This window comes from Hevea brasiliensis, chromosome 4, assembly GCF_030052815.1.
Source record: "Hevea brasiliensis isolate MT/VB/25A 57/8 chromosome 4, ASM3005281v1, whole genome shotgun sequence".
In the NCBI taxonomy this organism is placed as follows: Eukaryota; Viridiplantae; Streptophyta; class Magnoliopsida; order Malpighiales; family Euphorbiaceae; genus Hevea; species Hevea brasiliensis.
Window position 1 is genome coordinate 8,882,573 of NC_079496.1, and position 20,314 is coordinate 8,902,886.

The 20,314-nt window shown below is 30.2% G+C and overlaps 1 protein-coding gene, 1 long non-coding RNA gene and 1 other non-coding gene across 4 annotated transcripts in view; all 3 read right to left on the minus strand.

The window, feature by feature from the left end:
* The window catches only part of LOC131179170 (uncharacterized), a 41,253-nt gene extending 21,213 nt beyond the window's left edge, over positions 1 to 20,040 (minus strand). Inside the window, exons 1-3 of one of the 2 annotated variants that reach the window (XR_009148155.1) lie at positions 19,710 to 20,040; positions 19,450 to 19,607; positions 18,199 to 18,375 (exon numbers count right to left, since the gene is read on the minus strand). This is a non-coding gene — a long non-coding RNA (uncharacterized LOC131179170). Of the gene's footprint in view, positions 1 to 18,198; positions 18,376 to 19,449; positions 19,608 to 19,709 lie in introns of those variants that run through there. The other variant, XR_009148156.1, reaches the window with a different exon arrangement.
* LOC110638441 (probable pectate lyase 8) lies at positions 1,615 to 5,820 on the minus strand. Its single transcript, XM_021788998.2, has 7 exons — positions 5,592 to 5,820; positions 4,976 to 5,029; positions 4,341 to 4,418; positions 2,944 to 3,586; positions 2,743 to 2,846; positions 2,512 to 2,650; positions 1,615 to 2,403 (listed from the first exon to the last, which is right to left on the minus strand). Exons 1-7 carry the CDS (start codon positions 5,705 to 5,707, stop codon positions 2,182 to 2,184), a joined length of 1,356 nt encoding a protein of 451 aa, XP_021644690.2. The 5' UTR covers positions 5,708 to 5,820; the 3' UTR covers positions 1,615 to 2,181.
* TRNAT-UGU (transfer RNA threonine (anticodon UGU)) lies at positions 15,380 to 15,451 on the minus strand. The gene has a single exon. It is a non-coding gene; the product is annotated as a tRNA-Thr (tRNA).
* Positions 20,041 to 20,314: the final 274 nt, after the last annotated feature.

The window sequence follows — 20,314 nt, forward strand, 5'->3', positions numbered from 1 at the left end:
GAGAAGTGTCTTATCCTGCGTTGTTATCTAGTTCATAAAAAAAAAATAATATATATAGATATAGAATTCTTTATTTGGCTTGAGACATGTCATAGTAATTTGATTTGTAGTGAAGAATTACAATAAAATAACTTCAATTCAATATAACTCTAAATAAGTTCACATCTTAGCTGTTATAATGTGCTAGCGTTGTGATCCTTAATATTAAATGCTAAATTATAGGTCTTAGCTAGTTTATGACATTTTTTTTATTTTTAAAGAAATTGGTGAACTTCTTGATTAGAGAATTATTTTCTGCATTTGTGTTGTAGTCTCTGTTGTGTGGGGCTGTATATATTTTATTGGGTTAGTTAACCAAGTGTTTTAGACAGTATAGTTAAGCACTTTGGATTGGGCTAATGTTTGTTTCTCGCTTTGTTGTCTGGGTATGTCTAGGGCTTGTATTGATTGCCCAACTAGCCCATTATGATAAAAAATAATAATAATAAATCGGATGGAAAGTAAATATGAGTAGGTTTATAATTGATGTTCGTTTTGGGATGTATAATCAGCAATTCTTAAAGGTCAATTATTATATGAAGTCTAATCTTGATTGAAGGTCAAGTCTAACGACAATATATGGAACTTGATTCGAATTAAGATGAGGCCGTTTGGTTTGTTCCAATTACTAAGAAAGTAATTAATTTCACCTACCGTTTTTTAATGTGGAAACTTGTTTATTGCTATTTTTTAATTTTAATAATACTAGTTTATTTTAATTTATTTGAAAAAAGTCTTTGACATTCAGTAACATGTTCCAAATAAATAAAAAAAAAAAGTGAAATTATTATTTTAACCCTTTTATACATTTTCTTCAATTTTCTTCTTTTATCTCTCTCTCCCACTCCAATTAATCAAACCTCACGACAACAAATCAAATTCAGAAGAAATACAACCAAAAAAAGAACAAAACTAAAAAAAAAAAAATCAACTAAGAAATCATAAAGAGCCTAAAAAAAATTAACAAGAGCAAAAGCCCATTAACAAGTCATGACAATTTTTTTTTCTTGTAATCTAATCATGCTATATATCTTTGGATTAAATTATATGATGAAAAGAACAAAGCAGAACCTCGTCCAAACAAATTATTGGAAACATTTCTCTAGTTCCGTTTTGTCCAAACCATAAATTACTGCAATACAAGGTTTGAAAGTTGAAGGTGATGAGAGGAAACTGTGTGTGAAAACAATTGGCTGACCTAAATGCTTAATGCTGGAGGGAAAGCTCTAGCAATGTTCATATGTATATATCATGCTGTGCTAGTTGGATAAGGAATTAAAATTGGCCCCATATCTCTTGCAGGGAAAGAACTTCTCACATGCTATATGGGGCCCCAACTCGCATGCAAAAGAATTTATTTCTTTTGCCCCAAACCACATTTGTGTTCATATTGAACATGTCATGGAAAGTGAAGATTCACGTTGCCATTTCCATCTACTTTTGAGGAATAGCACAGGAACAAATAACCAATTTCCAATTTCCAATTATCGATGATTGCTTGAACATCCTGTTAAATACAACATCCTGTTAAATAATTCACTTTACATCATGTGGATGTCGCAGTGCTGCATATGAAGCGATAACAAAGTGGGAGCCTGTTGCTTCCATTAACAGAGGCAAAAATAAAAAATAGCATAACAAATAACAAGAGGGTAAAAGATAAAGAGCATCACTGTTATATCGATGCATCTTCTATAACGAAAACTTGAAATCCAGGCAACTGCTTGTATCACTAGACAAAAAGTAAAAACAAAAACACAAATTCATCCAAATCCTATAGACTCAAAAGACTAGAAAGACTGACACTGTAGACCCAAAGGATTGCTTCAATGGTGGTTAGAAGGAAAGGGCACAGGGCAACTGAAAAAAAGAACAACGCTTCTGCACCTGCTCCTAGAAGAATTGAATTGGGGTTTTTTCTTTTTTTCTTTTGGGGTTGAAGCAGGCCGAGGTTGAGAAGTAACAGAGAGGCAAACGGGAATGCAGAAAATATGGGTGTAAAATACAATGACATGCGTAAAAAATGTACACTTGCCAATACATTTGGTAATGCATAGAGGTAGGACCTGAAAGAAAAAATGGCTAAAAAAAAAGCAGAAATTAAACGGCGTATTTTGGCCAAAATTAATTGATCAGAGTGTATTAGCATAAGCGTCCCGTGCGGCATGGAAGAGCACCTGCATTAGCAGTCATTGATCCAACCATGGAAGAAGACTTGGCACCCAAGCTTGAAGCACGAGCATAGCTAGCTGAAGCTCCAGCTCCAGATGGAGTGAAATAAGCGCCATTCAGCAGAAGGTCACCCTCTGACCTCCAATTCCAGTTCTTCCATACGCCTGCAGCTGTTTCCACCCTCTTTGTCACCTGTTTAAAGCAAAACCCATCATCAAGAGTCAGTAAATTCATTTTGAACATTTTGTTGGGAGCATGATATGAAAGGGGGAAAGAGCAACAAGAGGTATTTGGTTATACCTCCTTTGCAAAAGGGTTAGTTGGTGCATTGTATCTGTTGCCCTGACTATTGATGGTGGGATTTGCACTTCCACCAATGGCATACATCTCCCAGTGAGTATAGTCGTTGTTAACTACATGGAAGTATCCATGTCTGCACCTGCAATTTTCATTATTCAAAATCTTGTAAGTTCAGCTGAAACTAGAGATTTCCAATTATTGACAAATAGAAAAGATTAACCTGAATGTTACCTTGGCATTCTCTGGATAAGTCCCTCCCCAAAATGGTTGTACGCGATGGTTGCTTGCATTTGCTTGTCTCTCGTATAGGAATCACTGTGGCCCAACAGCATCACCTATTTTAAATTGCATATGAGGGACGTCATTATCTTTTACTAATTAATGAGGAAGCAAAAATTTTTGGAAGGGCCTAAGAAAAGTGAAGGAAGAAACCTCATTGTGGTGAGTGAAGTGGTTGTTGGAGATGGTAATGGCTGTCGAACCCATGATAGCATCAACAAGGCCATCAGCGCAATGAGAAAGGGAATTGTGGTCGACCCATATGTGGCTTGATCCAAAAAGAGAGATGCCATCGCCATCAGCCATTGTCCTCCACCCATAATGATCAGGTGAGCTTCTAACCATAGCATTACCAGTGGGCTTGCAGTCATGAATGTGGAGACCATGAATGATCACATTCGTAATAAATTGGATGGTGATGCACGCTCCATTAGCAATATGGACATTAACCCCACGGCCATCAATTGTCTTGAAGCTGTTCATGATAAGTTCCTGCTTCAATTGGATCACCATGTCCCTTTTGAACACAATCCACAAGGGCTCATCCTGGATCACAGCGTGACGCAAAGTTCCAGGCTTTGGGTTGACGGGGTCATCATCACTGGGATCGGTAACTACATAGAACGGACCATCGCGGCCTCCAATGGCATTTCTGCCAAAACCAATTCCACACTCAGCAAGGCGCTTGCGGTTTTTCTCCCAATTGGGGTCACAGCGCCAGCAATCATCAATAGGATTACCAGTTCCACATGAGAAATAGCCAAGCCTCCTCCTTTCAGTACTGTTGCGTATGCTCCTGCAATTTGAAAGTTAATTGCAAGTAATTAGTATCAAACACTAACCACCATCTGTATTAATTAATTTTTGTATAAAAAGTTCGCAACTTTCACCATTTGTATCAAACAATTGCAGGGTGCAACAATAGTATTTCCTACATGATGTGTGTTGTCGGTAGGGGGTAATTAATTTCTTTAGCTTGCAAAGAGCACAAGGAAGATGGACATTTTGTCATTTAGTAAGGAGCATTAAGCCTTCTCAGTTTTAACGTATAGAAATGGAAGCGGGTTTCTACTCGTTAGTATAGAAGCCAAAAGCACAAAATGGGTGCAAGAACGTTTTCTTTTGTCCTCTGGCTATACACGGCCCGAAGCTTTCGTATTGAAAAAAATGCAAGAAACTCACAACATCATCTTCAGCTAAAGCCTATCTATAAATGGTATCAAAATGAGAAAAGAAAAAACTGGGTAGCAGATAAAAAAAAATTAGGAAATTTCACAAAAACGCAAGGGCATGAGGGGAAATTGTGAAACCAAAAGCGGATACAATTCGTCAATAATATTATTCAACCAACACAACAAAATTAGTAACAGCATTTTAATGAAAATGGGTCAGCCGGGCTGCTCTAATACCAAATGGTTAGTAAGGGTAATAATATTAATAATGGCCATCTCCTTCTAAACAACTACCCTAACTAACCACCAAATCCTATTCTACCAGTATTTGTGAAATTTTCAGGTATTTGATTATAATATCAATTGAGGGGTACATACATTTCGACCATGGCAACCACCTCTTCTGGGTCATCAACTGCGTGCTCATTTTTCCAGGCGTCAATATCTTCTCCAGAACTGAAATGAAAACCAACAAAAACTGAAGGGTTAGGTTATGAAAATGAACCAGACCTAAATGGGGCACGTGGCGGGCCCATGCAGCGAGTATACACACACAAAGTAAAACGCTTGGTGTGGTAGTCTGTGCAGTGCTCGCTGCTCAAGGTCCAGTAAAACCGTTAAAACCTTAATTTTTTTATGAGATAGAGAGAAAAAAAAAAAAAGACGAGCGAGGCGACCCGTCGGCGAGGCAAGGCGTCAAATGACTAAACTATCCCTACATGTTTTCCTCTTTGTGGGTTATGGAATAAAGAGAAAGGATGGTGGGTGGAATACGAAGAACTGACAATAACCGAATAAACGATCTAGATGCAAACATCCAGGATCTGGACGGTTGAGATTCTCGAAAAACAGTTATATTGAAAAAAGTGCTAATCTATTGACCATCAATGGTCAAACCAAAGGAATTACATATAGACCAACGGCGGAGATCGTTTTGGATAAGAAAGTGAAGGGAGAAAGACACGAGTAACTGTAAAGTTAAACGTCGTGAGTAGTTTTGTTCTTTTCATTACCTTGCAGCCATTGATGAATTCTTGGAACTCTGCAACTTCTCTGTTTCCTCATTCCTGTAAAACAACAACAAACGAAAATTAGAGGACATCAATAAGGCCTTAAAGGGAAATTGTACCCTCTCTGTCACTGCGTAGCTCATTAAAAGCCATGTGACCTCTCATACCACTCCTTGCAGAGAGAGAAAGAGACGAATAATAAATGAGTAACAACTTTTGAAAGCTCTGTGAGAAAGGTATTAATGGAGTCGCCAACAAATGGTTAATAAGACGCAAGAAGCCCAAAATCTTGAAAGATATTTAAGAACATGAAAAAGGTATTCATGAAACGCTTATTTTCGCTAAGAATTCAAGAGGAAACAAAATTTGTTCTGAAAACTACATGGATGCGAGATAATGCGGTTAAACCTTTGATTCTAAAATCCAAAGAAAAAGAAAATGAAAGAATCAAAGTCAAATGAAAAAACAACCAGAGAGTGAATATAGTAAAACAGGGGAAGCTCTGTTTCTCTTGTACATGAAGCAGCACACACTCAAAGAAGCAAGAACCAAATGACAGCCATTTCCAAAATCCAAGAAAGTAAAAGGCTTATATGTATATAAACATGCATGTATATACCTGGAAAGACCAGATATCCCGTCGTTCCGAACAGTGGCTGCAACTCCGACGAACATGAGCACAAGCACCGCCGCGCAAACACAAACCCACTTGGAAGGCACCGCCATTGACACCATTTCCTCTCTCTCTTTTTCCTCTGTTAGTAATGTTAATGTAGCAGAGAAAGTAAAAGGGAAAAAGCGGAGAGGATTGAAAGAACGAGTGTCTAGTCAGAGAAAATAGCTGCAACAAAGCGAACTTTTTATAGAGCCCACCTAGAAGACGAAACAGCAAACGTCCTTAACGTCGTTAAATAACCGAAACTCTTTTTTATTTTTTATTTTTTCTTTAGTAAATGTTTTGAAACTCCATGGCTAGTGTGGTTAGGTCCACTTTAACCTAAACCAACGCTCGTTAACTAACCCGTAACCGCTTGGCCTCTCTCCGTCGCGGTAACTAAAAAATTACTATAACTAACCATAACGATTTAACCGTAGAGATGCCATGTAAGTAGTCCGTACACGAGCTGCAGATTTCACGGTTTCCGGCTGATTTCCCGGTGAATAAAGACACACTTCTATAGTTCTATGTCAGTGTCAAGGGCAATTTGATCTCTAAAATTTATCTTATATTATATTTTAACCTTTAACTTTTATAAAATATTATAGTTTAATCTTAAATTTTTTAAAATTATTTTTTTAATTTCTCAATTTTATATTATATTACATTTTAATTTTTATAATTTAAATTTTACTATTAAATTAAATATTCATGTTAATATTTATATATAATTATAAATGAAAAATATTAAGGATAAATATGTAATGTAATAGTAATCATATTTATTTTTATTTTTATGTATAACATGCAATATGAAGTAATGCTGTTAAACCCAATGAGAAAAAGAGATTCTCAAAATAAAAATAAAATAAAATAAAATAAAAAGACAAAGAGGAGAAAAATTAGCAATGGCAATTGGCATTATATTATACTGAGCACTTGATTGGCTATTGGGTTTCAGGAGGCAAGATCATGGTGTCATGCGAGACGCAAGTGGGGAGCATCATAGCAATTTCTCACGCTTTCTTCAAAAAGCTTTTATTTACAGTTTTACCCTCATATCATCATGTACAAAAAGGTGCACCCAACATTATGATGCACTTAACAGAATTAGGACCATTGACTAGGAGGACCGAATGAGAATTATTCGGTTTGAATTGAATAAATCGAATTTAATTATTTTAATTTAATAATTTGATTTGGTTTTTAAAGTAATTCAGTTCAATTCGATTTTAAATTTTAAAAATTTTAATTATTTCGATTCGATCGATTTTAAAGAGAAAAAATCAAAAATTTAATTGAATTATTTTATTAATTTTTAAATTACTTTATTTTTATAGGAAATTTATATATTATATGTATTATTATATATATAAATTATTTAATTTTATTGATTAATGATTATTAGGTTCAAATTAAGTCAAAATCAAATTAAATAACTTGAAAATTAAGTATAAATAAAAAAATTAATTAAAATTTAAAAATCAATCGGTTCGAACCGAATCAAATTAAGACGGTTCGATTTGATTCAATTATTTTATACAGTTCGATTCGATTTCTAAAATATAGCAATTCAGTTAATTCAGTTTTGTTAATTCAGTTTGATTCAATTTGGACCAAATGTTCAACTCTAAACAAATTTGCCATGGATAAAATTAAAGCGTCTGTTAAGGGGTTTTGACTTTTGGCCATTCATATTTACTTATGGGTTAATTTATTTGATTATGGGATAGAAGTATAGAGAGCAAAGGCCCACAAAACCCATCAAATGATGAAAACATGCATGAAGTAGATTTGTTGCCTTGATATACAAGCGAGGGGGCTTTAGGACATCCACTCAATTGCGTCTTTACAAAACAAAGAAAAGGTATAGATTTTGTAGGGAAGCAAAAAATTATGGCGGGTCTATGCTCAGCACCTTTGTTTTTACTTTTTTACTTTGGATAAAGTGAGGTGCAGCCAAGATTGGACCAGTTCCAGGCAGGAATGTTCTCTAATTTACTTGGACAATTGAACATGAATCCCGGGTCTCGACACCAACTCATTGCTTCATCATTTCTTCCACCTTCTAAATTGAGTTTTGCTAGCTGTTGAATTACTTGTGACAAATATTTTTATTATTTTCCATAATTAATTTCAAAAAAACTATTTAAACTCATATTTTTTTTAATAAAATAATATTTTTAAGTTAACCATTGCCAGAACCCATATATATATATACAAGTCCATTCACAATTAGGTTGTCATTTCATGTAAATTATCTTATATGAAGTAAGTAATGTATCATATAATTTTTTTAATATATATATATGGCAACTTAGCAAGTAGTGCCATGAAATTATTAAAAATAAAAAATTAAAATAAATAACAAATAGACCTTAAAATTCTAATTTTTGTCTATATATGCCCACAAATTGATAATTAATCACATTTCAATTTAAAAATAAATATGAATCTTAATTTCCGTTTATATAATCACCTGTTGAGGAGATTAATCATATTTTAACTTGAAAAAATAATAATAATAACAATGTCAAAATACACTCATGAATAGATAATTAATCACATTTCGACTTAAAAAAAATATAAATCTTAGTTTCCATTTATATATCATGTTAATTTAAAAGTGTTAAAAGTTATATTAAAGTTAAATTAGATGTGTTAATTATAAAAATTTTAAAATAATTAAATTATTTTTTAACGTCATTTAAAATGATATTTTTCTGAAAAAAGAAATTATTTTAGGGACAATTTCATAGCTTGCCATAAATGAAAATAAGTATATCCATGGAAATAACGCTTTATGCCTTTGTGATAAATGATAATAATGAAAAAAAAAATTTTACAGTTGTTTTCTTCAAAAGGAAACATAATCAATTAATTTTATTTTATTTTATTTTATTATAATGAATTGGCGTCACATGTCAATTTACGCCTATTATATTTTCTTATTTAATAAAAAATAAATCATAAAAGTATATATTTTGTTCTAATTTTAGAATGAAATCTGATGCTTATACTATATAGCCTGTCAACTTCCTATAATTGCATTAAATATTAATAAAAAAAAACTTTTTTAATAGAGAACATTATATAGAAATAACACATACTTTTAAAAAATTATAATAATTTTATCAAAATATGTTAAATTATATATCTAATAAATACGTGCTATTAAAAATGATATGAAATCTTAAAAAACTATTGAAATAACTATCGAATTATGTCCCAGCAAATCATAAAGGATGGAAGGAAACTTGAAATTCACAAAAGATGAAGCTAATACTTTCAAATATCAATTTAAATTGGGTTTTTAATTACAATATTTAAATTAATTGATATATTTATTCCTCATTTATTATGGCATTAAGCGTAGATTTGGTTCAGAGTTTAGACTATAAATTCAAAATGAAATTGAGCAGAATTGATAAATGAAATGTGTTTAGTTTAATATAATAAGGAATCGAAATTCAATTCTTTAATAGTTATTGGATTGCTGTGAGTATTGATTATTGGAATTGGAATGAATATAACATTTTCATAATAAATATAAAATATATAGAAATTAAAAATACTATATTATGATATTTCTATTTGGATTCTTTTTATATATATTATTTATTTATTATATTTTAAATATTAATATATATTCATTAAATAATTTAAATAGATTTTTTTACAATAAAATTTAATTATATATAGGTTATTAATTTTTATTTCACATGGCATGCATTTCTTGATTAAAAATTTAATAAATTATTTAAATAAAAATATTATTAATTAATATTTTAAATCTTTTACGAAGAAAATATTTTTTCCCTTTTTTATCACTAATTTTTTTGAAATTAAATGTAATGTGGAATATTGGAATGGGTTAATTAAAAATGGTATTGTTTTCACTAGAGCGATGTGTAAAGGGTAAAATAAATAAATAAAATAATATATCACCACAGAAAGTATGGTTGTGCATTAATTGTGTGAAATATATATATATATATATATATATATATATATATATATATATATATATATGTGTGTGTGTGTGTGTGTGTGTGTGTGTGTGATTCTTTATATACGAAGGTCATATATAAAGTATGTACATGGTTTTTTGAATAAATCCTATTTATTTGTAGTCCAGTTTTTATTATTGATTTAAGAATTGAAATGGTGGTTAACTAATTTATTATGTGTTTTCTATTGTCATCACATAAACATATATCATTAATTTAAGACTATAACCAAACAATAGAAAATATTTTCATGAAAAAAAATTTCTTTAAAAGAACTTATGAAAAATATTTTTCATATAAAAATTATTTATTTGAAATAAATGAAATTTTAGTGAAAAAATTTTAACATATTTTAAATTTTTATTTAAATTACATGAAATATTGGAGTGAATTAAAATATTTTAGATGATGATACAAATTAATTTCTTACAAATAATGTAATTTTCAACCTATGGAAAGAAAAGTTAACCCTTATAGTTCACAATTCATAATAAAAGGTTTTCAGAATAAAAGGTTCAAGAGATTCAAAATAAGGAAAGGTGAAAATTTGTGTCTAATGGAGTATTATTTTTTAGTGCTCTGATATTTTTTATATATAGTATAGTTAATTAGTGAATTTAAATATATATATATATATATTATTTAATTAACTAGTTAAATCTCGAACTACCTATGTATGTTATACACCTATAATTTACCAATAAATGACAACCATCATCATTAACATGAAAATACATATAAAATAGGAGCAATTGACATAAATGGAGGCAGAAAAGATGATAAACATAGTCATTTATGTATGCATGAAGATGATGAGAGTATAAGAGGCTAATCCATTAATTGAATTAAGTAAGTGCTTGATGCAAGACCAACGTGCATGACCCCAAATATTTGTCCCCAACTACAAGTGTAATGCACATGGAGTCAATCTTGGCCATGGAATTGCAATTTACATTGCTAAACAATCCCATTATTTCAAATAGTTTTCTTGTATTGGTCTATTGATTTTGACACGTATTGTGGATTAGATCTAATCCTTATTTCAATTGGGTGGATAATGACCATATAGACCAAGCATGTGTGTAGCATGTGGATGGTGGAACCATGGGATATTTGGGTACCACTTGTATCACATCATTCCCTCCTTTTGCATGCTACTGAAAAATACTTATTGTTCTTTTGTCTTGTAAATGCATCTTTATTTATACTCTTTTTGATTTTCCAATTTCTTTCTATTATTTTTTGGGAATTTAAGGCTATATATTGCGGCTCAAAGAGGAAAAATTTTCCTTAGAGCTATGGCCAACGGGCCAATTGCAAGTGTATATATATATATATATATATATATATATATATATATATATATAAGTAATTTTATTAAACCTCAAGGATTGAGTTGTAGTTTGCCCATATATTTGGGATGGACCCGAATTCAACACTTTGTTTTGTTTTGTTTCGTTTTCTAAAAATGGCCAAAACATATGACAATTTCGATTGAAGTCATAACTTAAATTCTTTCTTTTTGTATTGAGAAATTAATTCTAACATTAATGATAACCTTCAAACTCAAGCTTTGTGATTAGTTGGACCAAATCCAAAATATTTGTGGTAGTGATAATGGGGGTTAAGGTTTTAAGGGTATTATTTTATTTATTTATTATTTAATTTGAGCTTGATTAAATTTGAGCTTGATTAAGAAACTAATCAAACCTACTCTTTGCTTAAAACTTCAACTCTGCTTCGTTAATCAATTTGGTAAGAAATTGAACAAAATTAAGTACATTTTGTTGATTGATTTATAGTCATGGCACCAAACATATGCTTAAAATTTTCATTTTATCGAAAGGTGATGATGTCGTTTTGATTGATTAGTCATTGTCTTAACTCAATATAACAATATAATTTGTGTAGCTAATAAGGGATATATTATACACCTAACTAATATGAGAAGAAGAAATAATCAAATGGCTTTAGACCAACAAAGACAATGGCTTTATATGTTAACCCCACAGTCACATGGGTTGATCTCTTTTCTCTACCAACCTTTAGATTCTTTCTATGTTTAACTTATTCTCAAAAGTTAGCTCAAGTGAAAAGAAATATGTGATGTTTTATAGGAGGGCACATTATTCTTATCCCAAATTGTTATGGAATATTAATACATCCCCCTCATGCCCAATACCGAATATTTTGAGCGTGAAATACTTATGAAAGACCCAATATGGATTGGAGAGACTATATATAATATCATTTTAAAGAAATGAGTTACACCTAACTCACTTTTAAAGTTAGCTAAGGGGAAAGGGTGCCAAGACTTTGAAAGAGGTGCATGACCTATATTTCAAATCGATATAAAATATCAATACACCATCTCATACCCAGGATAAAATACGTAGAGCATGAAATACTTATAAGAAGTCAACATTAATTAAGAAGGCTCTGATAACATTTTAAGAAAATGAACCATACTTAACTCACTACCAAAAGTTAACTCAAGAGGAGGAATGTCCAAAACTTGGATTTTACACATATGCCACACCTATACGTATGAAATTGCTAGCCCATATCTTAGAAGAAATACATGGTCAATGGAATTGGTGTTCTCACTATCAACCTGATCATTATTAGTTAGTGGTGTCAGCTTCCCTAAAGGCTAACCTTTCCGTTTGCCTTTTGTAGAGTAAAATTGATATGCCTGTCTATTTTTAACTTTATGTATTTCGCTTTAGCTATCACTGTGTGAATTAGGAAACCATTTAATTGTTTGACTAATTACAATCATTCTATTTAATTTCCACCTTTTTCTCTTTTCAAAAAAATCCTGCTTCAATAATATCATAAATCCACCAACTCAAACATTTTTAAACGTGAAGATTGCAAATTTGAATTTATTCTGAGGAAAATTATTGTGTCTATATTTGATATATTTCATTAAGTCAATAATCATTAATAATTAAATATGTGTGAATATATAATAATTGAAGTTTCCTTGTGATGGTCCTTTTATTTTGGCTATATACTGTCACATAAAATATATTATAATCTCATGAATTCCAACGAAATATTCTATCAGTTGAGGCCCCCAACTACTAATCATTTGCCTTACATATCATGCATTTAAACATTTATGAATTTGTGAACAAAATTAATAATCCATGTTTTGCATTACTCGTTATTTGGAACCCACTAATCAAAATGCTAAATTAATTATTCCTCCCAAGTCCCAAAAAAAATTATAAAAAAAAGTAAAATAAAAAGTTTGCCACAATTTAATTGTTAATTTATCAGCTGCATGCATGTTTTGCATGTAGGCATGGAATCCATAACATCAATTATCAAGAGAAGTTCTCTGCATGTATGTGTGGTGCATTCATTTTTCAAATTGGTTTGTTAAAATGGACCAATGACAAGGTCAACCCACAGGAAGTCATGTGCAGTATACTATTAAAATAATAAAAGAAAAAAGCAGACCACACATTTACATATAATTAACTCCACTTGCCCATAACATGCATTTGTCTTGCATACCTAATCACCCAACTTCTATATGGATTCAATTATGTACATGTACATAACCACCACAAAAGTTAGCTCAAATAGGAGTTCTTGAATTTCATTTTAAAATAGTGTTTTTGTTTTTCCCATTTTCACAAGTTTGCATTATATATATATATATATATATATATATCATTTTAATAATAAAATAAATTATATGATATATATTCTTATTAATCATTAAACAGAGTAGGGGTGACCATGGTTCAGGAACCACTGGTTATAGTTTATGAACCGACGGTTTTAGTTTGAGTCTCAGTTTAAAACAGTTGGAGGGCAATTTGAAAAAGGACGATTTAGGGAGCGGTTTAGAGATGATTTAAGAGCTATTTAAACAAAGAAATTAGAGGAAAATTTTATTGATTTAGAATTTAAGTTATATTTATAAAAATATTTTAATTTTTCTTAGAAATCTTTCAATCAAAATAAAAATAAGAAAAAAAGAATGAAATAATTTATCTTTAATAAAAAATACTTGAACTTGATTAAAAAATTAGAGATGAAATTAATTTTTTTTAAAGAAATTAGAAAGAGGTTCATAAACTTAATTTTGCCTATATCCCTTAAGAATTTAGAGAAATTAAAATTTTCGGTTCTATTGATTGCCCTTTTTTTTTAAATTATATGATAATTGATAATTAAAAAAATATAAAAAAAATTAAAAAAGAGAGTATTGAAAATTTAATTGAGGATATGAAATGATAACGGAGAAATTAAGATAACATTGAAAATTTTAATGAGTATATAAAATAATAAAATAGAAAAATGAGAGAGTATTGGAAATTAAAAAGAGTGTAGAAAATAATTATTTAGAGAAATTGAGAGAGTATTAATAATAAAAAAAGTGTAGAGAATAAATGTATAGATAATTTAAGATTTATATAAATGAATTAGAAGTTGAGTAAGGTATTTATTGAATTCTTTTGTATTTAAAGAGCTATTTTTCTCCGATTCGGAACCGTTAGTTCAATTCGGTTTAGAATTGTCAGTTCACAGTTTCTGAAAAATATGAATCTAAACCAAATTACAGAATGAAGATTTTGGTCCGGTTCGAAATCGGTTTCGATTTTGATTGATTTCGATTTAGTTTTGACCAAACCGGTTCTAGTTCAAAATTAGACCGTGACCACCTTTAAAACATAATTTTATCAAACACTTAACATAAATCAGCTATCATCAACTGTCAGCTATCAACTGTATCCAATAATTAAACCAAACAGGCTCTAAGTAGTTCCTAATTATTGATATTTAAGGCAACCATAATTCTTAGTTAGAAAAAATCACTTAAAAAAAGTGGGTCATTGATGTTAAAAAAAATGAATTGCATGTATCATTTCATTTCATTTTCGTTTAAATTCATTAAAAGGTGCTAAATTATATTTAAATTTATACAAGTACATGAATGTATTTTAAAAAATTAATTATTTTTTGCATTTATAATGTGAAATTCAACACTTCAACTAATGAATTATTCCAAATTCAAATGTCACAAGGAAATGATCAAATTAATTTACCAGATTTCACATCAACAAAACCTTCTAAACATTTACCGTTTGCTGTTTTTGAGATTTGCTTTCCATATGTTGCAAGTACATATCGATTTAAATGCACCAAAACGTTGTTAATGAGTTTATTTATCATCTTAATTATTAGTTTTAATTCAAAATTTAAATAAATAATGTGTGATTCTAATTAAATCATAGAGATGTTGTGATGGTTGGGTCAGAGCCCAAGTTTGCTATTGCTGGGCGTAGCCTGCCTGCCAATCTCAATTTGTTGAAGCTACGTACGACCTGGCTTTGCCCGTTTTGGCTCAATCGCTCCCGAAACGAAGGCTTTCATTTGTTGAAGAAGCCTGGACTTGCTGTAGGCTTGCAAACAAAATAATATTCTTTGATAAAATCCTGGACCCTGAACATGAACACTGTACCTATAAATAAGAGCTCGAGCTCATATTTAGTGAATATCTATGAATTGAGCATGAACTTTTTAAAATTTAACATTTACACTTACATTTTTGTGGAATTATTTTGGAATTATTTTGTGGGCTGAACAAAAATTCAACATTTATTGCGTCTGTTTCAAAGCCACCTGATGCAGAATTCAAATTCACAGTTGTAGCATGTGTGATGTTGGCTAAGTTATGCTAAAGTAGTTAGAAGATGTAACCATGTTTGGAAAAGGTGCCCCCACGCAGGATCGAACTACGTACCTTCAGTTTACAAGACTGACGCTCTACCACTGAGCTATAGGGGCTCGGCTTCGAAATTATCCTAGATATGTAGAACAAATAAAGTTTCCATGAGTCTGCTTTTGCTCATTGAATGTTACAGAGCCAAAAGGATAAGTGAAGTTTAGAGGGTGAAAATAGAATTAAGAAAAGTTGGCAAAAGGATCAAAAGGGATTATCCATGTATAAGCAAACAACCTGTTTAGAGAGTGTTTTTGTTTAGTTTATGAACACAAAGCTATCACATAAGCTTTAAAAATTTAAAAATTTAGATAATTATATGTTTAATTAAAATATTTATATAAGTAGTTAATAAATAACTAACACATTTATTAGCTTATAAAACACATTTATTATTAAAAATTACTAAAAATTAAATTAGACATTTGGTTAAATTTTAAACATTAAATGAGAGTAACATAATAAAATATTTGTTAATCTAACTTAAAATCATAGGGTTTATAAGTACTAAAATAAAAAATATTATTTTTAGGCTTATTTAGACTTACTAGTTATTTTTTAAATGTGCAGTGTATATTTTCTGTACTCGTTGTATGAATTGTAATTATATTATTGTGATAATATGATAATTTTTTATTTTATGACATATATGTTATACGTACACTTATTATTTTTATATTAAATTAATAAAAATAAAGTTTATCGATAAAAATAAGAAATTATTTTGATGAAATTTATTATAAAAAATTTATTATTATAATATAGTTTATAATTATAAGTGTTTTATAAATATATAAATTTAAGTATTTGTTATTTTGTTAGTACATATATTTTTATGTTAAATTTTTTTAATAATAAAATGTATGAGTTTATCAAAACTAATTAGCTTTTAGCATCATATAATTTTTATAAAATATATATAATCAACGTGAAAAATTTAAACTTTTTCCAATATCATTTAAAAATTCATATATATAATGGTAAAATAAATTTAATTTAGTATAATTTTATATAATGTTGAATTTCTAGTTATTTTTATTTCGATTTTTTCTAATTTTATTTGATAAAATTATTTATGGACACTTATATCAATAAGTATCAATATTATTTATTTTTATTTGATATATAACATTTTATATGGTTTTATATTTTCTTATGATACGAAGAAAAATTTTAAAATTAAGATTGATAAATATATTAACACTAATAAATTATTTATAAATAATAAATTAATAACTAAATTTTTCTTTTTATATAAAACATAAAAAATACTAATAGAATTAAAAACTTTGATGTTAGTATATTATTATTTTTAATTGGAATGATTATATTAAAAAATATATAAATAATTATTCGATTTACAACAAAATATTTTGTTAAACTGATTTATAACGTATTTTTAAATTAAATTTTTTATAATTATTTTTCTAAAAGTAAACCTCTAATTTTAAGAAAGAAAGTTGTTAAATACAAATAAATAAAAATCCTATTAAATGATGTAATACTAATATTCATAAGAAAATTAAATTATTTTTAAATCAAAATATCAATTTAATTTTATATTTAAATATAAATTTATTTAATTAAAATAATAATTTTATATTGAAAGTATGATTTATAATTTTTTTATATGTATTTCACTAGTTACCATGCTAGAATAAGATTATAGTATTAAAAAATTAAAAAAAATATTATTTTTTATATACACACATTAACATTTTTTAAACTTTTGGTAATGTGTTATTTTAAAATAAAAAAAAATCAATATTATAAATTTTAATCATTTTATTAATTATATTAATTTTATAATTAGACTCAAGCCTTAACACATTATGTTAGTTATTAATTTTTTAAATAATATATTTATCTATTTAAATTTTTTTTCATATATATAATTTATTTTATATGCTTTGAATGTAATTATATATTGTTTAAAAATTTTATATTCATATAATTTTATTATACATTACATACTAATTAAGTTTTCTTTTTTATTATAAATTAACGAATATAAAATTTTTTATAAAATTTTTCCATTGTTATATATATAACTTATCAATAAATATAGTAGTATTTACATAAATATAAATTTATTTTATATAAAATATTTTTCAATTGAGCTTATAAGAAAATAAATTAAAAATAAAACTTCAAAAATATTAGTAAAAGAATTCATATGTTTAGTTGGTAAAAATAAATTTATTTTCTTATTCATTTACATAAATTCAAATATGATTGTATTAAAATATTTTTATATAAATAAGTATAAGATAAAGATAGAAATATATTTATTTATATATTAGGATTCTTATTTTTTTAAATAATATAAATCATGAAGGTATTTTTATAAAAATTTTACATTAAATATTATAATAAAAATTCAATTAAGTAGAATTTAAATACAAGTGAGACTAAGAATTTTAGATTTATATAAAATTTAAAATTATATAGATAATTAAATTTTAAGTTTTAAGAATTTTAGATTTATATAAATTATAAATTTAAATTATACAGTTGTCACGACCCAACCTATGGGCCGGACCGGCACTAGGACCTGGGCCAGCCTAAAGCCCCCGAGGCCCGTAGTAAGCCTTAACTGTTCATTTACCCAATTCTGAGGCCCATTGGGCCCAAATTCAAGAAACCAAACGGACAGAGTCCGGCCATAAAATGGACTTTCCAACGGGGAGTTTTTGACTCACCCGACCTGTAAACACAATAAATACTCAATTGGGGAGCTCAGCTCACCCTCCACATACTCATCAACATAAAATAAAGGGGAGCTCAGCTCCCTCATCCAATCCATCAAACATACATAACATATTTAAGTTTACAGGTCCAACATGATAAAAATATTACAGACCAAATTCAAATAAATACTGCTAACACATGCGGAAATTCTAGGAGTAATTAAAATTACACAAACATGGATAAACAACCTGCGAAGGATAAAAGCAGGTTAACCCAGAACAAAATATCCTCCTGTGGCCTGTAAAAATTTTTGAACAGGAGTGAGCGTTCAACTCAGAGAGTAAAATATCAATCTTAACTATAATCTCTATAACTATCTGAAACTAATGCAACCTGTAGAGTGAAATGCAACATTAACATCATATTCACATCATAGCATCAAAAAGGTAATTTGGAGCACTTACACACCCTGTAACATCATTCATAGTATATGGGAGCTGATCCCCTATACAGCTCTCTTAAATCCAATCTGGTGCCAGCGAAGAACTCAGCTCGGACTTCCACTTAAATACCAAATCGGGGTCCCAGCGAAGAACTCAAGCCGTGTCTACCCCGAAGGACCGGGTCCCAGCGAAGAACTCAAGCCGTGTCTACCCGTCCTATCCATAGTCCACACCACATCACACGCACGCCAACGCACGCACACTGCTCCAAATTACCACAATAACACTCATGGCACATTAACAGTTATCAATGCAACATAATTCGTGCCTAGAGTTTAACTACATAAATATATGCATATAAGTGATGCATGGGCATGCTGAACATATAATAATATCGAAATTACAGTTAAAATTAATATTTTACTCACAAACTTGACGACAAATTACTGTGGCCGGGCGGAGGAAGAAGAAGGTCAGCTCACCCGACAATTATATTACAATTATTTAATACATCGACTCAATACAAACAAAGAAAAAGATCAAGTACGTCCTAAGTCGTGCCGAAAATCCGGCAGAGTCTCCCCTATACCTAGGACCTACCCAACCTGAAAAAGGGCTAAAAACGCACTTCTATATTCACAATCCATATATCAACAGTTCAATCATATCACACAGCCCCTCCTGGGCCCATCAAATCAATCATCCATCACAATACGAAAAATTTCAATTTAGTCCTTATTATTGATCATTTTTGCAAAAACTGCCCAAACAAGCTCTAAAAATTATAAAACTTTGCCCCGCGGTCCTTAGCAATATTACTAAGCTATTGCAAAAAGAATCGTAATTTTCTAAGCTACCACGAATATTTTATGGATTTTTAATCCTATTTAAGCACTAGAAAATTACGAAAAAGTAAGGTTCGGGTTTACCTTTGCCGATTCCGACTTCGGGAACGCGCTCGGGACGTCTGACAATGGGGGGCTAGCCAAAACCTCGGTCCAATTCGGAGACTTTTCCGGTAACGGGTCTGTCTGGCCCGAAATTTGCAGACCCGGTCAACTGTCGAATTTCCGCGAATCGAGGATACCTACACGAAGCCCATAACACGGGGGTTAGTACATAAATTTTTCAGAATTTTCTAAGCTCATTTAATGCTCGAAATTACACTGCGAAGTTCCGTGGGACCCACCGAAAAACGTTGTCGGAAAATTTTGAAATTAATATCCCGCGAAGCTCTCGTCGAGTGGAGCGTGCTGGTAGCCTCGGTTTTCTCGTGGGATTCACGGTTTTTGAGAAATCTAGCCCAAAAGTCGAAATGGGCGAAAATCTTCCCGAGCAAAAATCGGACAATCCGCTCGATGGATTTCGGCGTTCTTGGTGTCTATGGAAAGCTCTCGCCGAGTAGATGATTTTAGACACAAGACCCGGTCCAATCGGTGGCCGGATCGGCCGGATTTGGCCGGAGAAACTGGAGCGACGCGCGCGCGCAGGGGAGGGGAGGAGAGAGAAAAGAAAGAGAAAAGAGAGAGACGCGCGCGGGAGAAGAAAAAGGAAAGGGAGCCGGTTCGATTCGACCGGTCCGATCCGGTCCGGTTCGATTCGGCCGGTTCGATTCGAAATACAAAATTTTAAATTTTTACTCTGCCTCGGGACCGAAAACGAGGTCCAAAAATTCCGAAAAAATTCCAGAAAATTCAGAAAAATACGTAGACTCCAAATATATTTTTAGTTTTGCCACGTGGTCTTTAAATTAATTTTTAAAAATCATCAAAGTTTATATTTTCGGAAAATCGA

Excerpts from the sequence above, each read along its gene's own strand:
- LOC110638441 (XM_021788998.2), bottom strand. The coding sequence starts at position 5,707 with ATGGTGTCAATGGCGGTGCCTTCCAAGTGGGTTTGTGTTTGCGCGGCG. Across the intron at positions 5,030-5,591 it reads GGGATATCTGGTCTTTCCAG|GAATGAGGAAACAGAGAAGT; the intron begins GTATATACATGC and ends GTTGTTTTACAG. Across the intron at positions 2,847-2,943 it reads ACTTCACTCACCACAATGAG|GTGATGCTGTTGGGCCACAG; the intron begins GTTTCTTCCTTC and ends AATTTAAAATAG.